Source organism: Sturnus vulgaris, chromosome 4 (assembly GCF_052056855.1).
Source record: "Sturnus vulgaris isolate bStuVul1 chromosome 4, bStuVul1.hap1, whole genome shotgun sequence".
In the NCBI taxonomy this organism is placed as follows: domain Eukaryota; kingdom Metazoa; phylum Chordata; class Aves; order Passeriformes; family Sturnidae; genus Sturnus; species Sturnus vulgaris.
The window spans coordinates 70,474,570-70,496,755 of record NC_142246.1 but is presented as its reverse complement, the minus strand read 5'-3'; the positions used below and the strand labels follow the sequence as shown (position 1 = coordinate 70,496,755).

General features: G+C 42.8%; 1 protein-coding gene across 4 annotated transcripts in view; it reads right to left on the bottom strand.

Moving 5' to 3' along the window:
- Positions 1-1,468: 1,468 nt before the first annotated feature.
- The window catches only part of ANXA5 (annexin A5), a 41,768-nt gene continuing 21,050 nt past the window's right edge, over positions 1,469-22,186 (bottom strand). For 2 of the 4 annotated variants that reach the window (XM_088164205.1, XM_088164206.1), the window contains exons 3-14: positions 20,385-20,427; positions 13,822-13,906; positions 12,678-12,772; positions 12,195-12,308; positions 9,917-10,007; positions 8,948-9,027; positions 8,473-8,529; positions 6,023-6,116; positions 5,551-5,646; positions 5,049-5,107; positions 2,943-3,065; positions 1,469-1,998 (exon numbers count right to left, since the gene is read on the bottom strand). In XM_088164205.1, the coding sequence (XP_088020331.1) occupies positions 1,936-1,998; positions 2,943-3,065; positions 5,049-5,107; positions 5,551-5,646; positions 6,023-6,116; positions 8,473-8,529; positions 8,948-9,027; positions 9,917-10,007; positions 12,195-12,308; positions 12,678-12,772; positions 13,822-13,906; positions 20,385-20,393 (966 nt within the window). In that variant the 5' untranslated portion in view covers positions 20,394-20,427 and the 3' untranslated portion in view covers positions 1,469-1,935. Of the gene's footprint in view, positions 1,999-2,942; positions 3,066-5,048; positions 5,108-5,550; positions 5,647-6,022; positions 6,117-8,472; positions 8,530-8,947; positions 9,028-9,916; positions 10,008-12,194; positions 12,309-12,677; positions 12,773-13,821; positions 13,907-20,384; positions 20,428-20,505; positions 20,585-22,186 lie in introns of those variants that run through there. The other 2 variants (XM_014886627.2, XM_088164207.1) reach the window with 2 other exon arrangements.

The following is a 22,186-nucleotide window of genomic DNA, read 5'->3' as shown; positions in this document are numbered from 1 at the left end:
TTCAATGACTTCAAAAGGGAAATTCAAATGCTTTTGCCCATTTGCATCTTAAAACTTTTTACAGATGACTGATCCCTACCAACTCCCAGTCGGAGTCACTACTTACAAATTCTGCAAGTAATTTAGATCATTCAATTTAAATCATAAGCAGCAGGTTTTTTACAAGGGTCAGACTCTGGTGGAATAGCATCACATGTAAACCAAAAATCTACCAAAGAACTGAAAACAAATAATGAAGAGGAGATAGCAATTTCTTAAAAATCCTAAAGAAAGTGAATGCAGTTGAAAAATTAAATACAGTGTCTAATCTCCAAAGCAGTAGAAACCAGTGCCTTAGAGATTTTTGTGTGTGATTTTGCCTTGGTAAATATTAAATCATAAAAAAAAAAAAAAAAAAATAAAACCAAAACCACCATAAAACCCCAAACCTCCTGTTACCCCAAGATATTTCCAGGCCAGTGGTCATGCCAAGCTTGCAGTGTGTGCAGCTGGCCACGTAATTCCAGGATGAGTAGCTGTAATTTAACACTCCTTGCTAACACATTTGTAAATAAAAAAGCAAAACTGACAAACACTGACAATTCATTTCACGAAAGGCAAGAAAACAATCACAATAGAATTTTTTTCTTCTGCATACCTTACACTGAAAACAAAGTACTTAGCAGCAAGAGATCATGACAGTATTAATTCAGAATTGCAATGTAAAAAATTAAAACTTGACATTTATTCAACTTGAAAGTTTTAAAGCTCTTAATAACCTGTGAAGAATCAGTTTCAGGAGGATTATTAAAATGTGCAGTTTCTGCAGCTGATGTATGTGACTGACTGATAAGCTGAGTTTAGAGCCATGGTGTTCAGATCTTACCAAGGCATGATAGAGAAGCCTCTTTATTCTCCTTCACACACATCCATTTGATTTTCAGATCCAGTCATAAATGCTGAACCAAAGCAGAGAATTCATGGCAGCCCACAAAACAGGCTGGTCCTTCTCTCACCCTGTGCTCTGCTCCCTGCTAACCTGAGGGGAGGGATGCTGCAAACATTCTCTTTTCTTCCAGGATCCCTGAAGAACAGATCCCATCTCTTCTTGACTTGCTTCCATCCCAGACATCCTTGACTGGTCCTAGAGTGCAGGACATCTGCTCTACTTTGGCCCTGCACAGCAACTCTCCTTCCTTCCCTGCCCCAGCTTTAGAGGAGAAGAAAAACACAAAGGAGCACAAAATGAGGATGCAATGCCCAGCAAGCACCAACACTTCGGTTTTCCAACCATACTGAAGAGCAGCATCACCACAGCATCACCCATATCCTAGGCTAGACATGGAGATGGAGAGCTGCAAAATACCAGATACTTCAAAACATCAATAATGGGAGGAAATATATACCAACAGCCTGAGACAATAAAATCCTACAAAAGGGAAAAAAATCAAAAGCATTAAATTGGATTAAAAACCACATACAACTGTGATGAGAAGGGACAAAATTTATTGGTCTTTTAGATTTCCAATGATTGCTTGTAATATGCTCAGCAAATTCATTCCAATATTACGTACAAAGGATTACCTTGTTTGCCATGTTAGAACTAGCTTAACACTCAGTGGAAATATAAGGAATAAAAGCAAAAAAAAAATTTATGTTGAATTTATTGTGAAATACATGATGATGTTTTCCTATTTCAGCTAAACACCTGTAAAGAACTGGGTTCTGTGCTCAGCACCCACCTTCCACAAAGGTGACTCTCGCAGATCACAGAAGGCACTTGAAATTCCTGGAAGTTGGGATGTGGGGAAGAGGAGGGATAACAATGTGCTCCTTTTTACTAAGTGCAATCCTAGTATAAATTGAAGCAGCCACGAAGCATTAAGATACAAAACCTCAGGCAGACATGCTAATGAAGGGCTGCGAAAGCTGGAGTACCACGAGTGCTGCGTGTCCTCAGTCGTCGTCTCCGCCGCAGAGGAGCAGCAGCGCTTTCCTGTAGTCCCCGGACGTGTCTTTCTGTCAATGCAGCACAGCAGCAGCGTGAGTCACCAGGGCAGCTGCCAGGAGGGCCCCAGCACGGTTACACATTGATCCCACCCACAGGAAATCCACAGGATGACTCTCCGCTCAGGAATGACACAAGGAAATTCTCTGCCTCTTACATGAGAGCTGTATTTACACAGACGGACTGCCAGAGACAAAAATCCTCCAAAAGCTTTACTAGAAAACAGAGCTGCCCATTGCACACTTGATGCATTTGTCTGCAGGGGAAAGTTCAAAGGAGAAGCCCAGAGCAGCACCAAAAGCAACACATGGGCAAAGTGCACCTGCCACTGCCTAGAAAGGCACCAGCTCTGCCCCCTGTAATCAATGGGAGCGCTGATACAAAATCCATATGGGCCTGAAAAACAATGCCAAAAAAAAAGCCTTTTGGTTTAGCTTTGCAGCAACAGCCGGGTCCAGATTTCTTGCTGGCTCCTTCCCTTCCTGCTCCTTCCCATCCACTCAAAGGAAATTATGACTCAGAGTGGTTCCACAGTGAAATCCTTTCCACTTGGAAATGTTGCAAAGGGTTCCACACCACAACCTAAGACCTAAACTTCAGCCTCATTATAATTCAGGCTCCCCATCCATGTTATTTCTCTGGAGCCAGCACCCTCTCTGAAGAGCTGCACAATAAGGAACCCAGACAAGAACAAGGAAATGATGCAGTAGCTAAAAATGGTGTATGAGTAATTGTAACTTCAGAAAACCTAGTGAACACTGGAAGGAAACACTTTTCCATAGCAAGTGTCCCCCACTTAAACAATGCCATGTCAAAACTGCAGAGGAACTCAGCAGTCTCAGAGCCCAGCTCACGCAGCTCTACCCACACCCTCCCTCTGCCAGGAAAAACAACAATGAAAGCAGTGCAATCTCAATCACCCCTGCATTCCCTGAGAACAGAACAGTAATTTTACCTGAATCATTTGATACAATGATTTAGCAAAATTCTTTCTGAATTCTCGTCTAATATCCAGCAGATCAACTTCACTTCTTGAAACCATGACTCTGATCAGGGTGTCATCATCAGTGCCAGCCCCCTAAAGAGAAAAGACCAAACAACTTGCAAATAGGAGCTCGTTCTGGACACATGCCACAACAAAACATAAAATACAAACAACTATGGTACAACATGAAAGCAACAAGTGGCATCTCAAACCACTCCTGCATTACAGTTCAGCTCCAAACCAGAATATTTGGGACAGTATCACGAGACATTCACACTGATATGTGGAGAACAGAGGGCTCACCATGCAGGGTCCTCTAATCTCTGGACCTCTATCAAGTGCCAGATGCTCAGGCCCCTTATTTCATGTTTCATCTCAGGCTTCAATTGTGAATGCCCACATCGATTTCCAAGACCCCAGTTCCAAGCTTAGCCAGTAGCACAGCTGCTCACCACAATCAGAATCACGTGGAAGTCCTCCTGCAGTGCACCCTGCAGTCAGCTCTGGACCTGGCTACCTCAATCCCAGAGGTGACCCGTACAAAGGAACATCACACAGCAGGACACAGAGCAACTCATCCCATGAACTCTCCAGCTGTTTCTTTTGGGGGCAAACTTCACAAACCTTTTCCAACCACACAAACACACCCCACTCTGTTCATCATCTTCAGTGCTTGAAGCATTTCACGTTCCTGTGCAGACCAGGCCCTGCCCCCTGTGCTCAGACAAGGCAGACTCCACACAAGCTGAAGCCATACAAACTTGCACGTGCTGACCTGCGGATGCACCTCAGGGAAGGACTTGGCAGAGCCCCCACGGTCATCTTCAGCCTAATGTCCAGGGCCACTCACTCCTTCTGGGTGCAATATTCTTGGATTACACCTAAAAATGCCCTCAAGCTGCTCAAAAGTTGTGCCATGAGTCCGGTGGTTTCTGAGGAATAAAAGCCAAGCTCTGCCCCACCTCATCATGAAAGTAAATTCTGCTCAATGTAGAACCTCGTCATGCCAAACTGACAAATTAGAAGCACAAACTCCTCTGTTAAAGTAATAATTGACAAAAAGATTTCTTATCTGAAGTTTCAAACGATTTTTATTTACATTAAAAAAAAAATGTGGGGAATCTCAGAAGTGTATAAGAGCCTAAAGCCGACAGGAAAATTGCATTCTTTAAAAAATAAAAATTAATAATTAAGAAAAAAGTAATCCTCCTCAGATAGCTCAGCTGACTGGTACAATACTTTGTATTTTCACCTGAACCTTATTCTACATTGGTATCTGTAAGAGCAGCAAAGGACTTTTAAAAATTAAGCTATCATTTTGTGTCTCATTACTAACTCTCAAGCTGTCACCTCATCTTCTGACAAACATACTTCAGGGCTCTCCAGCAAGGAGAAGGGAGGAATTCCTCAAGGAAGCTGATAACTTGCCTGAAAAATAACAGACTACCTGCCTCTGCTTTAATTGATATTACCCACTGGGAATTAAAAATTGCAGCTTTCCCTGCTCATCTCTTCCCTTCCAAGAGAAGGTGAAGCCAACAGAAACACGGATGCACTGCTAATGCAATTTCTGGGTGTAGTCTTTTGCAGCTGTTAAAGCCTTTCCTTTTCTCTGCTGAGTTTCTTGTGCTTCTCAAAACAGGATGGATAGTAACCAAAATGTGTTTCAAAGCTACCTAATGCCTTTGGTCTAAAAGCTCACCTCCAAATCAAACAGCACTCCAATTGGCACAATTTACAATTCTTTCCTTTCTCAGTACATCCACCAGCTAAAGACACTGCAGTTTCATCAGTTGCAAGCACCCCGAGGATCTTGCCAGACATTTTCCAGTGTAATGACACCAAGTCACAAAACAGTCGATGACTGTAAAAGCTCTTGCTTCTACGAGTAACTCCAAGGAACCTCTCCAAATTGTTTGCATCCTCTCCCAGCACTCCCTGAACTTTTTGCAGATACTTAAGTGATACAGTACCCTGTCAGCATTTACAGTGGTAGAAGAAATTAAGAACAAGCTAAAGGGACAGGAATTGTAGCTGGAGGAGATGGAAAGTAACATAGGGAAAACATTTACATACCTTCATGGAATAATACAGAGTCTCAGCAAAATAGGCAGGCACGCTTCGGATGCATTTCACTGCAGAAAGGCAAATGACTGAATTATTGACTGCATTAAATACAGGGCAATCCTTGATTGCCAAGACAAGGCTTGTGTCTCTGGGTTATTCTCTCCAGTGAGGACACCTGGTCTGTTCCTCTGTTTCAACTCTCTGGGTTCTGAGATTTAGAACAAACATTTATTTCTGATACCAGAGAGACTTTACTAGTTCAACTCAACAACACTGTCCCTAGATAAGCTGTCAGGAATAAAGTGAAGGTACAGTTGGGTCTCAGCTCTGGCAGAGGTGTACATGACCAAACAATACAGCTCATCAGCTCGTCTCTAGATGTAAAAGTAGGTCCCAGGTGATTGATTACCTTCCTAAAGGAACCCAGTCTCTATGCCAACTTGTAGCAATTTAAGGAGGCCTGGGAGTAAGCAAAGGCAGCCTAGTGCCAGACATGTTAGGACTCCATTACCCACTGCCAGAAGCAGCTTCTCCAAATCACCAGAGGTCTCCCGGTCAATGGTCTCTTCAATCTGGAAGCCAGAAATGGTCATGTACTTGTCAAACACTGCAAAACAAAGTGTGCTTCATCAGGGAACAGCCAACACTGCTGCCAGTGCCCCTCAGTTCAGGACAATGCCACCTTTGTGTCATTACCCACAGTTCAGGTGCTACTGGCCACTCACTGTGCTGCTCTGAGCACCAATTTCCCATCAGAGGCCCCCAGTATAAACCCTCCCTGCACCTGGAAGGGAGAGCCCAGTGCATTATCTCAGTGGCCTCAACAGACTGGTAAAAGGGACTTATGGATGGACAAGGAGCAGAGGAAAAGGTGCTGTCCCTCTTTTAGCAGCTCATTAAAGTGGGCACCTTGTATGGGCTGAGCTTTTCCAGGCTGGATTTCAGGCAGAAGTTTTTAGGCCCACATTAACCACACCACTTACCCCTCCTCAAGTGGGAAACGCTGCGGGTTCCCAAGATAGTGATGAACTTCTCTTCATCTGTTCCCCATTTCAGCTCCCCAGCTCTGAACAAAACCTGTTACAAATTCCAGATCCAAATATCAGCATTTGTTTTGTGTCCATGGATCCTGTTGAAAAGCTTTATTTGTCTCACTCTAAGGAGCATTAAATTTACTAATAAACTAGCTGGAGGGAAAACAATGAAATAAAATTGCCAAGCACTGAACTCATCTTAGAAATAAATTTAAAATCTGAAATTGACTGTGAAGAAATTTCCTTGAATAATGCAGCTTCAGGCCCTGGAACTGACAGTGCATAGTCCTCTTCATAAGCCTGAAGTTGCCTAAAATTCTGATAATATAGCAAATAAAACCTATTCACAGTACTGCCTTTTCTGCCCTTTTTTCCCTTCTATTTTTCAGAGTAGCAAAAATTTGTTACATTATGGCTCTTCAACAACAGAACCACGCCAACTTGGCCCAGGAGGAAGTTTTCCAAGGAGGGGAAGATGGATCCCAAAGCTCTCAGAAAGGATTTGTGGACTGATAAATTCCTTGTTGTTTGAAATCTGATTTTCATCATGGTCTTAGCACATTTGTGGCTTTTCAGGCAAGTTTGGGTTTGATGCAAAGACCTGGGTGCATTTTCAGCACCAGAAAAGTAAAGCACTTAAAGTTGGGATGAGCAAGAGCTGGGAGAAAATGAGAAAGAAAAAGAAATTTGGAAAATGAAACAATTTCTTTTTCGTGACAGTTGGAAAACTTGGCCTTTTTCCAAATTGTGTGCTACACACTCTGTAAGGAGAACGGTTATATATATGCTCTTTTTAATATTAATGGTACAGAATAAAAAAAGGTGGAGAGGAAAAAGCTCTCAAGGCACTCACTGCAAGGATATTTATTACAAATAACATATGCTAAGCCCTCCAAATGAATACCAGCACTCTCCATCCAGTAGCAAATGACAAGTCCCAGTACAGCATTTAGAAACACCAGCAAAAGATTTAGAGATAGTAGAAGTTGTAAGCAGCACTTTGTATCAGCTTTAAGTTTTTACCTGCCTTGCCACTGGGCAATACACAACACACTCAACTGTGTAACTTTAAAGAAGTGATATTCACAAAATCTTTTCCAGAAAGTCAGACTTTCCCTTTCAGGCATTCTCATAAAAGTGTCACAACTGCTTGGAATTAATATTTAGTAATAATAGACACCAAAAAAAATTTAAAATCACCACGGAGCAAAAAGTTTGCTTTCTAATGTATCAAGTCCTTCCAGAATATATGAGTTGAGAAAAACACTGGGAAGCCAAAAATACTCCCAACATCTGCACAGTCATGTAGCACAGGTCTGACCATCTGTACCTGGCAATAGCAATTAGAAAATGACTGAATCTGTTCCAGCTGTGTTGGGTGGTGAATGGAAAGTCCATTGACTCAAGGTCCCAGCTCAAGCTAAATGTATGCAGCAAACCACAGAGATTCTTTGGGAAACCAGGACTTCAACAGCTGGGTTTGGTGCCTCCTAAATTTAGCTGCTCATTTAAACCCAATTAAAGGGGCCAAAAGGAATCTATCTACCTACCAGGGCCACTGCTTCATGTGTTTCCTCAATTACATAGGTCCAGCTAAAAGCAAGATTGAAAATTTCATGGAACAATCTAGTTCACAATTCAAAAACTTGCCCCTCTAATTTTCCAGCTGTAATTTCCACAGGAAATTAACAGCAGAACAACTGAATTTAAGTGACAAAGGATAGGCCTGTGCAGCAAAATATGTTTTGCCAGTCTGTCTCTCCATCCTGCTGTCAGGAGAATGTTTTATTGATCTAACATTGTGATTACTATGTGTCACTTCTTTCATCTCAACAGACAATTTATAGGAGGAAAACGTCTCATGCAGAGTTGTCTGAAATAACTGAGAAGAAACATGTGCTAAATGAGTTGTAATCAAATTGCTCAAATATTGACCATCGCTCCAACAAAGCAAATGGCAACCAGCAAGAGGCTGGCAAGGCCACCAATTAACTGCTGCCACTCCTTTCCACCCAGAGCACAGGGTTAGGGAGCAGTCATGGACAAGGGATTAAATTCAGAGAGAAGTCCAAGGCAGGTATTAAGGAATGAACTGTTAACATCTGAGTTTGCCAGCAGTGAGTCCGTCAGAACCACCAAGCCTCAGCCTCTCTTCTAATGATGTTTCATTGAGGCCCCACGTTAAGTAATAAGCAAAACTGAAATGTCAAAGTGCCAAAAATTTTGATCCCATTATTTCAGGTTTTGACACTTCTCTTGTCCAGAACATACAAAAGTACATCAAAACATTAAAAAACACAGAGAAGCTGAATTATCACTCTCACATTTGAGTTCTAGCTGTACACCATCTTAGTGAGGTAACTTGTAGCAATACCCCAAACCCTAAGTCAGTCACCCACCTGAGCATCCTGCTCAACAAGAGCCTCATCAACTCCAACATCAGGATCTCTGTTCGCCTAAACAGGAATTTAGAAGTTGTTAAACTGAAGAATTACAAGTCAAAAAACATTTATTTGTTGTATTGAGCCTGTAAGTTACTGTGAGAAGTCACCCCTAATGCATCTTCTCTAAAACCACTTTGCTTTTCCTTTTTTCTTGTATGTACTTGTATGAAATAAGTGTCCCCTCCCCATTTTGCCCTCAAAGCCCCACACAGCAGCATCTGCTACACTCATGGGGATCACAGAAGTTTTTTGCTTCAGTGATATGGAAATGACTCAGAAGGGAGCCCAAGGCTGACCCTGCCTGTCAGAGGAAGTGACTCAGTCCAGAGCCAATCCTGCCTAGCACTGGGCCCATCCAGAACCCAGCTTAGCAAGGAGAAAGTGGTGAGTGCACTTAGAAGTCAAAGTCATCACACAACAGGACACTGACCTGCAGCAGCACCACCAGCAGCCTCTGGAAATGGCCTGATGTTTCTCCTGTGATCTTATCCTCCAGGTTGGCTTCATACTCTGCAAAAGAGCAACATCCACTCACCACCTTACAGGCTTCCCTCGCTACTCTGAGGGCAAGGCAAAGAAAGGCAAAAAGTTCCCTTGACTCACAATTTGTAGAATCATCTATCAGAAACATCTTTAACACTCAGGATATATTCTGCTTTCACTTACAACATAACACTACTCTAAAAGAGGAAAATGCAGCACCTCACATCTCATGTCAGGAACAGATTACTCACAATATTTTGAATTACAAGGTGACATGCCTGGATTCAGCTCCTTAAGGAATTAAAGGGGATACAGACATGGAGTAATGCTAAAATATGGCAGTCTCACTGTACAAAAACCACGAGGCCAGAAAAGTCTGCTACTAATAAAGTTTGCCCCTGGAGACCCAGTGTTTGGGCTCAAAATTTGTTAAAATGTGAGAATCTCTTGTGTGGCAGGAATCTGCATAGAGCTAAAAGAAATCTACTCCTATGGACAGCCAAAAGCTGCACCTGCTTTAGCACAAGTGCATTTGAATATAACATAGAACAAAAGGCAGGGGGAAAAATCACATCAGTATTTTTATGTGCTATCAGTTTTCTTGTTTCCAATTACTGAAAATTGCCTTTCAGTCAAAGGGATGAAAATAATGGGTGGAGGAAAGAAAAGCTTTTGAAAGAATTCTAACTATCAGGCACAAAGAACTACAACCTGCAGTCACAACACTGAATTAAAAACTATTTCAATTTACAATTCAAATTCTTGTTCCTTTCAATAGGAAGTTTTCCAACACAGCAGAAAGAACTCCCTCTTATTGGACACATTCATCAGTTCAGAGGTAGGCCTTATCTGAAAGATGAGTTAAAATCATATTAAGGGAACTGAACAGAGACCCTTATTTTATATAGAAAATTACCTTGCTGATAGACTTGTTTAATATTCTGCACTTCTGCAGGTGTTCTGGAAGCAAGAATTTCAGTCAACACTTTCTCATTGGTTCCTGCTCCCTGCAGGGGTGCAAGTATGAATCAGTTGATAGAATAACAAAAATAAAACAAGAATTCCCTTTGACAATCCAAAGCAAGCATAAACTTATATATTTGGATCAAATAAAAAAAAAAAATTCTTCTTTCTGGCATATTCAAAGGGTTTTGCAGAGAATTTCTTCCAGTTCTGTCTTGATTGTTTTCAAAACCAGCCCAACAATTTATAAAAGCCCAGTGCTGCAGGATTCAGATGGGCCCTCCCATACCCAAGCACAGCCAGGTGTGCCTCAGTTCTTTGCTATTACAATCTAGGATATCAAGAGCAATGAATGGAGTGAGTTTGCATCTTAGCTCTAATTCATACAATGTCTGTCACCAGCCAGGACACAGACAAGCACAGAGCCACCCAGCACAGATCTGCACCCTGCTGTCAGCTGTGCTGTTAAACTCCTTCTTCCACTGCAAACACACTGGACAGCAGAATTGTTAACCCAGACAGTTCCAGCAATTCTGCAGTTATTAGTGACAGCAGAAACAACAGCCACTCTTCCACTTCTACAAGGATAACACTTACAAAAACCAGGCCAATATCTTGTTTCCACAAGTCTAAGCCTACTTTGTTTGCAAGAATAATCCACTGCTCTTTACACATACAAAGGAGTAATTTCACAAGAGCAACACTGAAATGCAATACTGAGCATTTTTTGCTTCAGCAGGTTATTTATAACCTTTCCTGTAAGGAAAACACTGAATACTAAACACTCACAAAGATATGCAACTGCACACAAAAGTATCCAGAATACAAATCTGCCAGGTTACAGGCAATCATTTCCAAAATGCAGATTGTTTCATGAACATGCCCACTCAACAAGGGAAGCAGGCAGAGTTACACTTGCTCTAATCCAGGCAGCAGCAGTGAAATGGATGGGACAGCCTTCAGCCCAGAGTTGTGCTCTTAGCTGACTTATCTTGCACTCAAATCCCTGCCTTTACTGTTACCCCCCTGGCTGAACTGCAGCCAGTACTGACAGCCTTTCCTGTGCAGACATTCTCTCAAATTCTAGGCTCTTGGGTTTAATACCTTTTTTCCTAAGTGACAAGAACAAAAGCACTCTTGTTTCACTATCTCTACTTTCCCTCCTACACTCATCTGTTCTGCCATTTCCCTGTCAGTCTTTGACTCCCAAATCAATAAAACGAGTTTGGAAATGCAATTTTTTTTATTAATCAACAAGGCCTTTATCAGTTTCTTTGTCAGGTACCATCTCCCCTTCCCCCATTGTACATAAAGGCATTCCAGAAAACCTCCAGGAATGAACTTTCTGTCTGAAGGACTATTTGTTGGGGCACAAGTGCATGAGCACTTGCTTGCACAGTTGGCTACAGTCTACATATTAACCAGCTGCTCATCCAGGATCTTGGCAGTTTACATGGAAGTGTCATTCCACAAAGCACTACCTCACACTAGAGTCAAGTTCAATGTCCTCTATTTTGATCAATACTGTAAATAGTCCAGGGACATTGAACTCCTGAAATTCCAAAGGTGTGACAGAGGTGGGAAAGAAGAGCATATGGAAGAGACACTGAAATTTCTACACATCTGCGTTGTAAATTGTTTGTTTACCTGGCCTGCCCAGAAAGGCATTAAATGCACCCACTAAAGAGAAAATACAGAAGGGTAACACTGACAGGGTCATCAATGATTCCCTCTGTGTTACTGAAGGCAGTTCTTAGAGCACATTGAATACTACAGACAGTACCTACTCATAATTTGGGCGGACACCAGTTGACACAAGCTCATCAATTTTGGACTTGCACTGTAATCCATCAGGGGTAACACACTCTGTAGCTTAAATAATAGTCAAGAAGAAACAAAGAGCACCACACTTCCATTAAATACTCTGAACTAATTTTCGTACAGCTGTAAAACTTTGGCTGCTCACAGCAGAAAAATCCAGAGACTTCTGGACTTCAGCACTGCACTTGAACAGCAAAAAGAATGTGAAAGCCACTGCACATTTACTCATTGTATTTAAACCAGAAGGAACAATTCTTATGCTGTGTAGATTTCTAAACTGCCTCTGAATTATTACGATAAAAAAAGGCAAAACTCTGACATTGGCAGGTGTTAGCACAACTTAGCAATTTTTTTTTTTTTAGCCAACCACAAGCACCAATCATTTCACATAACACATTAATTGCTCCTACCTTGATGGCATGCTTCAGTGCATGAGCATCAAAAATATATGCTGGTCTCATCAGAGACACCATCAAGGTTTCAAACTTGCCAGTAAGTTCTGATTTCAGGTCATCCACGAGATCCTAGTGCAGAACAAACAGTGCTGTAATGAACAAGGACTAAGCATTTAAAAAGGAAACATACGAGTCTGCAAGCTGAAAGACTCTGGAGACACAGCAAAAGCTACAAAGGACACCTCTCTGTTTTAATTGGTCCTCAACTGAAACAAATAAGGCAGGAGAAAAGGATAAACAGGGGTTTGGAAAACCTGAAACACGCTGTGGTTTTTTTTAGGGTAAGGCAGGGTGGAGGAGAGGGGAAGACAAAAGCAAAGGTAGATTTTCTTGCATGGAATGTTTTACAGGGAGTATAGTGAATGTGCCTCATATTTTAAAGTAATCATTGTAAGCCAGAATCAGCTCATTTCCAGAGGTGTTTTTTCTTCTTCTTACCCTGCCAAATAAAGTTTTAAAGGCAGAAGCTATTTCTTGACGCTGAGCATTGTTTCTGGTGGCAAGGATAGTCAGCACGGTTTCTTCATCAGTCCCTGAAGTTAGAAAGAACAACAAGTTACAAACCCGCTCTGAAAAACAAACTGCAGTGGCACAAACTCAAAAGGCAGTGAAAGAGGCTTTGACAACAACAGCCTACTGGCAAACAGCAGAAGCATTTAAAATAACAAATGTCACCAAACCCCAAGCTGAGCTACCAAGTTTGGTGCAAAAACATGACTGGAGGATTTAACATGTTGTTTGTTCTCCATCAGTGCTCCAGTGATCCAGACTCTGCTCCAAGCATCAGCTACAACATTTAGTCAGTCTGTATTCCATAGAAAGGCCTCACCTTTGGGCTCACCAACAAACTGCCAACTCCCAGCAAAACTCAGTCCAACAATCCCAGAGGGCAGCAGCATGGAGCCATTATCCATTTAATAGGCAAAGCCTGCAAGGTAGGACCTCCCAGCACAGCATCCTCCCAGCCCTACTGAGTTTGCCTGTAGGCTGAGGTTTATCACACATCACTCCTTCCCTTCCTTCTCCTTCCTTCCTTCCACAGAGAAAGGCTTCAGAGAAAGCAGCAAACTGGGATTTGTTCTGCCATGGAAGTTTTGGGGCAGAAAGCTACAGTGTGGGTTTCCAGAGCACTTCTTAGTCTGCATTCACACTGTGTGCTCAGGTCCCTTGTCCCAGTAACTGCACTGTGCTCACACACTTCCAGGCCCAGGAGGCTGCTGCAGATTTTCCATGTGGAGTTGCTACCATGCTGCTGTAATTCTCCACAGCTGTCCTATAAATCCAGAACTACTGCACTGCAAAATTTTGTATGCCCGGAAGAGTGTGTGGAGCATCCATTTCTTAACAGGGAATGTATAAACCCCTTCTTTTTTCCCTCATGCCAATCCAAAAATAAAAATCCTTGAGAGCTGCACAGTCACAACCAGGACACGCCCAGACCAGCGCGGTCCCGGGGCTGTCATTCCACGGCCTGTAGACACACGCCCTACTCTCATCTACTGAGACAAAAAAACAGATCAGAAAGGATGTTTGCAAAGGAGGAAGAGCCTTTTCTTTCTTTTAAAATAGAAATTATCCTTACCTATTCCCTTCATGGCCTTCCGAAGGGCTTCTGCATCAGCTCTGGCATCAAAAGGAGCGAAGGCTGTCACGGTGCCTCTCGTGTACTGGGGGGAAAGGGGGAGAGGGAAAAAGCCATCAAATACAATTTTGCATCTTTCAGTTCATACACAAGCTCAGGCTACATTTGAATTCACAATCCAAAAGCTGACTATATTTTTCTTGCAGTTGGCTGGCTAAAGAGCAGTCTGTGGGTGTTGAAACACAGCTCACTCCAGAGGCACTACCATGGTTTTCCTTAGCAGTGCACCACCTAAATTTAGGTATATTTACTAATTCTGCAAACTACTGTCATCTCCAACACAGGAACCTGAATGCAGAGAAATGACTAAGAATTTCTCATTTGCTAAAGTAACTTGAAAAATTAATTGCACAAATCGTGTATGCTAGGCAAATGGCACAAAGACACATGGAAATAAGAACTTCTCATCAAGAAAATCCTACTGGAACTCTCAAGCAGTATCATACCAATTTTTTCCACCACCCTGCAAATGAGACCCACTGAACTTCTCAATTTTTGTCATAGTGCTTTTGGTATGAGCAACTTCTTAAAAAGTGATTCAGCTACACTAGTTTGCAGCTAAAAAAAAAAAATAAAAAAAAAACAAAAAAAAACCCCAGTTCAAACATAAGGATAAGAGATCAGCTTGTCCAAACAAAAAAATAATACCACTAGGTTTCCATGGAACGTGGCTCTTGAGGGAATTTCTCTTTGGATTAAACACAAAAGGACATTAATCATCCTTGTGGAAAAGTTTTGCCTTTATTTAAACAGGATAGTTCAAGAACCTATATGTGTTTAGCACAGTAGTTAATTTATTAACTATGGAAGTGGCCAAAAGGGGAAACAGCTGGATTTGGGGAACAGGAAGATGTTTCCAACAGCTGAAGAGGGGAAATTTCCTGTAAGTACTGCCGTAAAAACATAACAATCAGAACAGGCACGGCATTTTTCCACTCTCAAGAAAGAGCACGACAGCAAGTGCCAAGACACCTCCTGAGACTGGCACCAGATGACTCCAGAGGCAGCACAGCCATCTGGCCTTCCCTGGAGTTAGGAATTTCAGCCACTCCGAGCTTTGGTCTGCAGTCAATGCACTCATCAGACAGGTCAGCCAGAAGGGCAGGGAGAAAGGAGCAGTAACCAGAGACTGCCCCAGGGCTGCCGTGTGCTCCTGCCAGCAGAGACTCCCCACGGCTCCCACACCAGCCAGGAATCAGGTTCATTTCTCACAAATGCCGACAGATCAGAACAAAAGCATCACAGGGTTTAATGGCAACAACAAATGTCTTTTTGGCTTCCAAAGCCAGAATAATTTAGAGGTGTGACAATCCCACTGGAACACTCTGCTTGTCCCACTATAAGCAATTTTTTTAGGTATTACTTCAAATATATTTATTGTCATCTTCCTAGCTAATTTCCAAAGGCTACCATGAAAAACATCTCAAGGATTCGGGACTCATTTTCACAAACTGAATTTCATTTGGTAAAACAGATAAAGATGGAAAAGCCTTTCCCTCCTCCTTCCTTACTACCACTCCACCCAGAGTGGGGTTATTTTCTTTTCGTTCCATATCATCTCAACACAATTAACATTACAGAAGTACCTTTTCCTTTGCAAATGACCAAAGTCAACAGATCTCAGAGGAAGCAGATATTGATCTTTCGCTTTCTTCTGCTTATCTTGTTCTAAGCAAGTAGAATTCCCCTTCACAATTCCTAAGTCTTGTGACAAGAGCCCAGCATTCCTATGTGGCTGTTATAGACAAAGCATGTGGGAACACTAAATGCCAGATGAAATCACTCTGTATTGCCCTTCTCATTTTTATTAACTGACAGGATTCCTTCCAAACTCTCTATTCCAAAGCACTGCATAGAAAGCCTGAACATTCACTGAGCTCGATGAACAGTTCCTGAAAGTCTCCTGGTGCAGCTGAAGCCTCAAAGACTTGTCTTGATGTTTGAGCACCGTTTGCACTCCAGGAGCACCCAGCACTCAGTGGATTTCGGCTCTCCCCCTGCCACAACCACCCTCCATCAGAACCTGAGCTGCACCTGCCTTTAGAAGCCACATGTGGGCAGATGTGACACTCCCAATAGCTGGCCCAATACTCGCAAAGGGTGAAGCCATCCCTGACTTCACATCAGAGCCCTACTCAAGCCGGCACTTCTTAGGGCACTGCAGCGTGGCCTGACATTTGCAGTACAGCAGGAATACTCAGGCACACTGTGTTCACCAACCACGAATCCATCTGAAACACTCCACTATTCACAAGTGCCCTTCCTTTTAGTTATTGCAGTTCAGATTTCTCACTTGAAATACACAGACAAGGGCAGAAAGCTCTGCAGCAGTGAGATACTCAGTCCATGGAGGGAAGAGCTGTTTCCTTCTCAAACATGGCACATTTTGGCCACATAAAGAGAGGGCAGCACCTCTTCTGAGCCACCATCACAGCATGATCCAAACTTCCTGTCGCAGCAGATATGAAACAGGAGCTATGAACCTGACAAGCTTCATTATTTATTTACCTCTATAAAAGATAACTTATCTTTAGTATCACTAGAAACATTCCTTGCCGTTTAAGTAAGCAGGTACACAGTAACACTACAGCCTCATAGGTCCTTTTTTCTTTGGATAGTAAATTCCCCACCCAGTAGCACCTAAAGCACATCAATGAAAAATACATAGTCTTTGAGTAAAGGATAACTCCAGATTACAAAAGGATTTATTTCAATCACCACACCTTATACCAGGCAATCAAATATAAAGAGAAGCACAACACAGAAGTCCTCACCACAAAGTGTATCACAAGATTACAACACCCCAAACCTACACACATTCTTCTCTGTCTACATTCCCCAGTATAGTGATTGTCGTTAAGGAGTCATATGTAGTGCAAGCAAAATTTGTAATTACACACTACAAATAAACAGTGGCTTTCATTTTCTCCAGACACTTTCCAAGGAGACCAATGAAGCTCCTAGAAACACAGAAATAGCATGAAAGGGCAGAGAAAAAACGAAAATGAAAAAAAATACGATAAAGCAAGAGATATTGCTTTGGAATTTATGCCTCTCCAAATGAGGAAATGCACATTCTCTGGTACTGTTGTCCAATTTTATGCCAGCAAAGGTTTCCAGGAGAAGATAAAACCTCATCAGGTGAAATGTTTCTAATCAGCCCCTCAAAGTGAATGTCTCACAAGAGACAATTTAGCATCACAAATTAATACTGCCACATATCCTGGCAACAGTAACAATAGCCATTTAACGAGGTTCCTTTTCATTTTCCTCACCAAGACACAAAATATTTCCTGCACACAAGCTCTTGTGTTTAGCCACTGTTAAATGCAGAGCATTGATACCAGCAAACAACAGACCATACTCAAATTGACTGAGGCTCCTTCCCCACTACCATGGCTCTGTACCACGTACAGCAACTTCTTCTCAGTCACAGCTCCATAGATGAACAGCCACCCCTTTTCTCTGCAGCAACAGAAGCAGTGTCTCAAAAATTTGCTGCTGGAAAATCCAGTATTTAGTGCAGAGAAGGTGCTGAGACTTCTTTTGTCTTTTTTAAAGCAGCCATTTGTTTACAAGATGGCACAGAAAACTGTGAGGCGGTAAGACTGGAACTGGAAACAGAGAATATTTACCAGCAAAGCGAAAAAGTATGCGATTTCCAGCAGACAGAGGAGAGCCCAGAAGGTCATGTGCTAGAATAAGTGACAGACTGCTGTAAGATGTCTTACACAAGAACCATCTTGCAGATAAACACAACACAGTGTTCACTGCTGACCTGAAAGACTTCACAGCCATTGAAGCCCACACAGAGATGTCAATTCACTGTGCTCTAAAAGCAACATGACACAAGAAATATGCAATTACTTCCTGACATTTCAAGGGCAGTACAGTGCAAATGACACTGCAACTGGATGGATACAGAGCTGATGCAAATGCAGAACTATAAAGACATGTCTGCAAAACACATCTCCAAGTTGAACAGGGCTTCAGATCGTCTGCTTAAACAGGAGTGAGCGCAGGTCAGCAGACCATCTCACATCTGCCCCACTAAATTTAAACTCTTGAGAAAAAACAATTACACAATATCTGTGGTGAACTCTGAGTCACTACACCATGGAGATATCAAAGATAGGGACGAGGGACGGGAAAAAAAAAAAGGAAGAGGGGATGGGAGACGAGAAGAGCAAGCAGCAGCCACATAGGAACCAATGCAGAGACATTTGAGAAACCCATCCTCACAAGTAACCTCAACAGAGCCAGAGGGGGCTGCTCAGAGCCCAGCTCTGAAGAAGTGTTTGTACTTTGGAATGTGAGACAATCCTCAGGAGCACTATGGAGCTGGCAATGCTGTCCCTGTGCTCCGAGTCACAGGTGCACATTGGCAGAACAGGAACTCCAGATATAGCAGAGCAGCCACACCTTCACCAGCAGCAAGCGATCCTTTCCTGGCAGTTTATAAACGGACTCACCACATACTCCCGAAGTTCTATTCAGGAAAAAAATTGGGAGTAGCAGACCAAAACAGATCAGTCCATAGCACTTGTTCTTTCTTCCCAGATTCTGAGCCAGCAAGCACAGGGCAGCAGTTCCCAGCCTGTTCAGTGAGCAGGAGGAGCTGGTGCCCTGTGCATCGCTGCAGTAACAAAGACCACTGTACACACAGCTGGGAGAGCTAGGGCAGCTTGCCAGGGCAGCAGTGCTCCCTCAAAGAAAGCAGATCAACAGGCAGGGAGAGACCAGCCTGTGCAGCACATCACAGCATGCTGTAGTTTTCCTACAAAATGAATGAATCTTTGTGTTCTGGACAGTGAACACACAAAATTGCTCATGCCTTTGGGCAAAGAAAAAAAAATCTTCCCAGAACTGGTCAAGGACAGGTACTTCAGTGACCAAGATTCCAAATATAACTTACCTTCTTCAAAAGTTTTATTCTTCAGTGATGTCCCTAGGCTAAACTGGACTCCAGTACACTGTGCTGTGCAGCCTTTGTGAACACTGAAGCTTTAGTTGTACACAAGGAGTTTGTCAATTGACTCTCAACATTTCATGGGGATTTTCACTCTTACCTTCATTTCATAATGCAACACATAGAACAGTCAGCTGTCATGAGAAGTAAGAGTTTCTTCTTCAACTCTGCTTTTTCAATTTTCATAAAATGAGTTGTGGGCTACAACACTTTAACACTCCCAGTGTTTTGTGGCTGTCTAACTGCCCAGGCAAAGAATACTGCTTACATGGAAAGTAACCCTCTGAATGTAGAAATTGGAGAACAAGGCTTCTCGAATAAAACCCTTCATTGTTCTAATGACTTCCATCTACCACCACCCACCACAGACAAAAACCATCCCCAAGTGTAACCTCAGGCAGTAGAAAATTTACTACTTGAAGCCAAGAATAAATGGTTTGCACTAGTGAAGAATGAAATACTCCTGCTAAGATGAATTAAAGTTTGTCTCTGTGAAACAGACAAGAATATTGTAAATTTCCATGCTTTTACTAGAAGGAAGATACCCTAAGCCTATAAACAAACCAACATATACTAAAATAAAAGCCTTATTGTCCAAGTATATCCCTCTGGTGCCCTGCACTGCCATGGCTAAGGGCTCCTATTCTCCTAACATGCATCCTACAATCCAGGCCTGATGTTTAGAGAAAGAAAAATCCCTTCTTTGTCACTCAAAAGAAAACCCCCAAACAAAACACAACTTCAAGAATTTAGAAAAATACTATTAAAACCTTCTCTTTAAAAGAAGTTTCCTTTCCTTCTTTTAAAATGAAATCCAGAGTAAACAATATGAGTAAATATTCACAAGGGTATTGAAACACTACTAATCACTCCAATCATTAAGTGCAATTACTCTGACCTTTGTGAAAGCCCTAATAGACCTTGATTGCTTTCACTTCCTACAGCAGTACAAACCCCATAAAGCCATTACAAACCCTACAAATAAGCCATTAAACTCCTATTTTACTTTTCAGACTGTAGGCATTTGATGCAACTACAGAAACAAATGCTGGAGTCCGCCCCATTTTCCACGCCTTCATCCAGGCTCATCCACAGCAACCGAAAGGCTGCAAAGAAAAAGTTCCCAAACGAAGAAATGCACGGTAGCTCCAAGGCTCCAGAAAAATTCAAATTAGCTATGAGAAAACTGGGAATGGAAATAGCGAGTCCCCCACCAGGCACTGCCACGGCGTAATTTTTTTTTCTCCTTCCTTTCAGTGGAAGGAGCCTCCACCCATGCGCAATATAAACACAGGGTACCGAAAACTCGGCCAAATTAGTGGAAACTGGAGGGGAAAAAAAAATAAAAAAATAAAAGTTGTGCCTGACGCGTCCCTCACATGATCCCCGTCCCCCTCCCGTCCGCGTTCGCTGGTTTAAGGGAGCCCAAAAAGAAATCGGCGAGGAGTGAAAGTAAGGAGAAGGATAATACGAGGATGTCCCCGGCAGCGGCCGGGCACGGGCCGTGTCCTCCCGGAGCCGCCGCCTTCCTCACCTTCGCCATCTCTGCGATTCTCCGGGTGGGGCCGAGTCCGAGTCTGCAAAGAGATGTGACAGTAAGCGACAGCGAGGGACACAAAGTGACAGCGCCTGCCCCGGCTGCCCGCGCCCCTCACCTCCACCGAGAGCCACCGGGAGCACGGAGTGAGGCAGGAGCGAGGCAGGAGCGCACTGGAGGAGGTCCCGCTCCGCTCTTGCCTCACCCGGGGGCCGGGCCAGCCCCACCCGGGGCGGGCAGCGAGCCTCGGCCGCCTCCCGGGGCCGCCTGCAGGCCGGGCACCGCCGGCCGCTCCCGGCTTGCTCCTCCATCCCTGGGATGCTCTGGAAGGGTGGCATTACTGCTTTGTTTCTTAGCGGTCGTGAACCTTTTAGAAGAAAAATTATATTTGCCGACAGACAGCCTGCAGCGGGTGCTCAATAGCACAGGTCTGTAATAAAATCGGTTCCCATGACTCTGAAGGGGATCCTATCCCAGCACTACAGGGCGAGTCTGAACTGAATTCGGTAAATAGCAGACATTTCATTGGCTGACCTAGGCTGGCTTCCAAGTAAGCCAGGTTAGTACAACAAGCACAGTGTTGAACAGAATGGCAGGGCTGTAGTTCTCAACTTTAAGTAAGCAGACACACAATAACACTACAGCCCCATAGATCCTTTTTTCTTTGGATAGTAAACTCCCCACCAAGCAGCACCCAAAGCACATCAGTCAAAAAGACAAATAGCTTGTGATATAAATCCTTTCGTAATCTGGAGTTATCCTTTACTCAATCACCACACCTTACAGCAGGCAGTAACATATAAAGAGAAGCACACCACAAAAAACCTCAACACAAAGGGTATCACAAGATCAGAAATTTCAAGCATTTCAGGTGATGACACTTTTTATTTCATGTCTTCCAGCAGGACCATTTCCCTGCCCCAGGAATAGGGAAGATATACCCAGTCTGAGAGAGCAAGGAGGATGCAGCCTGCATGGCTGCTCAAGGAGCTGCTCCATCTAAGCTGCAGACAGACTCACTCCCTCAGCCACACAGCCTTGAGTCAGATGAAAGGGGGGAAAGTGACTGCAATGCAAATGGAATTCACTGTCTCTGCCAAAATAAAACATGAACATAATCCTGCTGTGTGAGCATTTTAACATGTAACAGTCACTTCTGTCTGAAAGTAAGTTGCATTTACCTCACAAACAGCAAGAGAAACATAGATCATGATGTAAATTTAAATATTTTAAATAATTTAAATATATTGCCCCAGCAGTGCACATACAGTTCAGCAAAAACATGGGATCCACCCATCTGGCTTCCTCTGCAGGACCAAAGAACAAACTGTTTGCTAAAATGTCCTGATTTACTTATTAAACTCTGATTTGAATCGAATCCATTCAAGTTGCATCCCACACATGCCCAAAGATGCATGAAGGGAATAGAGAGCTGCTCATAGCATGCATGTGGAAAGGCACATATGAATTAGACGTAGAATCATAATATTAAAGAAAACATTATAGATTACAGTTTTTAAAAAGAACAGTTTCAAGCTGTACCATCTAGAGAGCACAGACATAAGGAAATGCAGTGGGAGCTAAATCCACTTTTTTAAAAACACTCCAAAACTCTGTCAATTGGAATGAGGCACATGAACACTGCAGTAAAGACTCCGAGTGCCACATGGAAGTCAAACCTCATTAATGAATCAGATGCGTGACAAGCAAAACACAAAAAATGATTGGGTGGTGTGGAAAATTTAAAAAAGCTGTATAAATATCATGTGAACAATTAATGAGACTAGGAATTAATAAAT